Source organism: Nerophis ophidion, linkage group LG18 (assembly GCF_033978795.1).
Source record: "Nerophis ophidion isolate RoL-2023_Sa linkage group LG18, RoL_Noph_v1.0, whole genome shotgun sequence".
Classification (NCBI taxonomy): Eukaryota; Metazoa; Chordata; class Actinopteri; order Syngnathiformes; family Syngnathidae; genus Nerophis; species Nerophis ophidion.
The window spans coordinates 34,451,699-34,455,407 of record NC_084628.1 but is presented as its reverse complement, the minus strand read 5'-3'; the positions used below and the strand labels follow the sequence as shown (position 1 = coordinate 34,455,407).

Sequence of the window (3,709 nt, the reverse complement as noted above, 5' to 3'; positions counted from 1 at the left end):
TTTTGTTGTGATGCCCCGCTGGATGCATTAAACAATGTAACAAGGTTTTCCAAAATAAATCAACTCAAGTTATGGAAAAAAATGCTAACATGGCACTGCCGTATTTGTTATTGAAGTCACAAAGTGCATTATTTTTTTTAACATGCCTCAAAACAGCAGCTTGGAATTTGGGACATTCTCTCCCAGAGAGAGCATGAGGAGGCTGAGGTGGGCGGGCTTAGAGGGCAACAGGGGGGTGTATATTGTAGCGTCTCGGAAGAGTTAGTGCTGCAAGGGGTTCTGGGTATTTGTTTTGTTGTGTTTATATTGTGTTACGGTGTGGATGTTCTCCCGAAGTTTGTTTGTCATTCTTATTTTATTTTATTCGTTTATGAAGCTCTCATGGTTAAGCCACCTGGTGGCAAGGTGAGGCACTGCCTCACATGACAGCACGGGCCCTACGTTTGACACCCCTGTCCTAACTAAACATGATCAGTTTATGTTTTATATATTTTAATATTAATATTTTAATATTGTGACATTTAAATGCATGCTGCAGCATTATACAACTTGCAGACTGTTGCACATGATGTGTTTAAAATGGCAAACCACACCAGACAGGTTTCTCCCTGATGCCTTCCAATCTCTGCCAGTTTCATGCAGAAGGTGGGTGGGGTCTTGATGCGCAATGTGCACGCCACAGCAGAGCCTGCAGGAGGAAGCAGGAAGCTCCAGCATATAGATTGTAGTGAATAATCGTGCCAAGCAAGCCCCCACCAGCACCATCATGGCGTGGCCGTGCATCACGCGTGCTTGCTGTATCAACCGTTTTTGGACCGAGCTGGACAAGGCGGACATCGCGGTGCCTTTGGTTTTCACCAAATACTCCGACGTGGCCGACGTGCACCACCTCCCCCAACGCCGGCAGCCGAGGCGGGCTGCGGAGAGCCAGCCGGAGGTCGCGAAGGCACCACCCGCCTCCACCGAGCCCCCTGCCGCATCGGGCGAGGACGCATCCGCCGCGTCCGTCACGCGCCAAGACTTCCAGGCGTGGAAGGTGCGCCCGGAGCCCAGCTGCAAGCCCAGGAACGAGTACCAACCCTCGGCCGCGTCGTTCATCCCCGAGACCCAGTATCAGAAGGACTACAAAGCCTGGCCCATCCCCAAGAAGCGCGACCACCCCTGGATCCCCAAAGCCGACCTCGCCCCTGCCGGCGGGGCGGGGAAGGTGGAGTCGGAGACCGGCGTGGAGAAGAGCGAGATCGAGGAGAAGCTCCAGGAGAAGGAGGTGAAGGAGCCGGCCAGGAGGGACAAGTCGAGGGAGAGAAAAGAGGTGGAAGAGGCGCAGGTGTGCGCTGATGTGCAGCAGAAGAAGAAAGGCAGGGCGGTCGCAGACGCGCTGAATAGACACATTAAGGAGACCATGACTACTTCCAGCAGCTATAGGTAACGTACTTCCAGCAGCTATAGGTAACGTACTTCCAGCAGCTATAGGTAACGCAACTCATCTTTTACCTAAAGGGCGTCCCTGAATTGGTACACAACATGTTTCATCCCGTTTTCCCCATTGTCCCTGAACGCCTCACTGCTCCACCCACTGCCATGAATGTCCTGTGTGTCCCGCTTATTCCCTTTGGGGTCGCGGGGGGCGCTGGTGCTTATCTCAGCTACAATTGGGCGGAAGGCGGCGTACACCCTGGACAAGTCGCCACCTCATCGCAGGGCCCTGTTTATTATTTATTGGTTTATTTATTGGTTTAATACGATGAGGTGGCAACTTGTCCAGGGTGTACGACGCCTTCCGCCCGATTATAGCTGAGATAGGTTCCAGCGACCCCAAAAGGGACAAGCGGTAGGAAATGGATGGATGGATGGGTTTAATATAGGGCCCTGCGATGAGGTGGCGACTTGTCCAGGGTGTACGACGCCTTCCGCCCGATTATAGCTGAGATAGGCTCCAGCGACCCCAAATGGGACAAGCGGTAGGAAATGGATGGATGGGTTTAATACAGGGCCATGCGATGAGGTGGCAACTTGTCCAGGGTGTACACCGCCTTCCGCCCGATTGTAGCTGAGATAGGCTCCAGCGACCCCAAAAGGGACAAGCGGTAGAAAATGGATGGATGGATGGGTTTAATACAGGGCCCTGCAATGAGGTGACGACTTGTCCAGGGTGTACACCGCCTTCCGCCCGATTGTAGCTGAGATAGGCGCCAGTGCCCCTAAAAGGGACAAGCGGTAGAAAATGGATGGATGGATGGATGGGTTTAATACAGGGCCCTGCGATGAGGTGGCGACTTGTCCAGGGTGTACGCCGCCATCCGCCTGAATGCAGCTGAGATAGGCACCGGCTCCGCCATAAAGGACAAGCGGTAGAAATGGATGGATGGATGGGTTTAATACAGGGCCCGGCGATGAGGTGGTGACTTGTCCAGGGTGTACGACGCCTTCCGCCCGATTGTAACTGAGATAGGCGCCAGCGCACCTAAAAGGGACAAGCGGTAGAAAATTGATGATGGGTGAGTTTAATACAAGGCCCTGCGATGAGGTGGCGACTTGTCCAGGGTGTACGACGCCTTCCGCCCGATTGTAGCTGAGATAGGCTCCTGCAACCCCATAAGGGACAAGCGGTAGGAAATTGATGATGGATGGGTTTAATACAAGGCCCTGAGATAGTGTGGCGACTTGTCCAGGGTGTACCCCGCCTTCCGCCCGATTGTCGCTGAGATAGGCACCAGCGCCCCTAAAAGGGACAAGCGGTAGAAAATGGATGGATGGATGGATGGATGGATGGATGGGTTTAATACAGGGCCTTGCGATGAGGTGAAAACTTGTCCAGGGTGTACCACGCCTTCCGCCCGATTGTAGCTGAGCTAGGCACCAGCGCCCCTAAAAGGGACAAGCGGTAGAAAATTGATGATGGATGGGTTTAATACAAGGCCCTGCGATGAGGTGGCGACTTGTCCAGGGTGTACCACGCCTTCCGCCCGATTGTAGCTGAGATAGGCACCAGCTCCCCAATAAGGGACAAGTATTAGGAAATGGATGGATGGATGGGTTTAATACAGGGCCCTGCGATGAGGTAGCGACTTGTCCAGGGTGTACCACGCCTTCCGCCCAATTGTAGCTGAGATAGACTCCAGCGACCCCAAAAGGGACAAGCGGTAGGCAATGGATGGATGGATGGATGGGTTTAATACAGGGCCCTGCGATGAGGTAGCGACTTGTCCAGGGTGTACCACGCCTTCCGCCCGATTGTAACTGAGATAGGCGCCAGCGCACCTAAGAGGGACAAGCGGTAGGAAATGGATGGATGGGTTTAATACAGGGCCCTGCGATGAGGTGGCGACTTGTCCAGGGTGTACCACGCCTTCCGCTCGATTGTTGCTGAGATAGCCACCAGCGCCCCTAAAAGGGACAAAAGGTAGGAAATGGATGGATGGGTTTAATACAGGGCCCTGCGATGAGGTGGCGACTTGTCCAGGGTGTACCACGCCTTCCGCTCGATTGTTGCTGAGATAGCCACCAGCGCCCCTAAAAGGGACAAGCGGTAGAAAATGGATGGATGGGTTTAATACAGGGCCCTGGGATGAGGTGGCGACTTGTCCAGGGTGTACACCGCCATCCACCTGAATGCAGCTGAGATAGGCACCAGCTCCCCCATAAGGGAAAAGCGGTAAAAAATGGATGGATGGATGGGTTTAATACAGGGCCCTGCGATGAGGTAGCG

General features: G+C 53.7%; 1 protein-coding gene across 2 annotated transcripts in view; it reads left to right on the top strand.

Annotated features, from left to right (window-relative positions):
* Positions 1-649: 649 nt before the first annotated feature.
* map6b (microtubule-associated protein 6b) overlaps positions 650-3,709 on the top strand; it is a 29,680-nt gene continuing 26,620 nt past the window's right edge. Inside the window, exon 1 of one of the 2 annotated variants that reach the window (XM_061878039.1) lies at positions 650-1,425. In XM_061878039.1, the coding sequence (XP_061734023.1) occupies positions 767-1,425 (659 nt within the window). In that variant the 5' untranslated portion in view covers positions 650-766. The remainder of the gene's footprint in view (positions 1,426-3,709) is intronic. The other variant, XM_061878038.1, reaches the window with a different exon arrangement.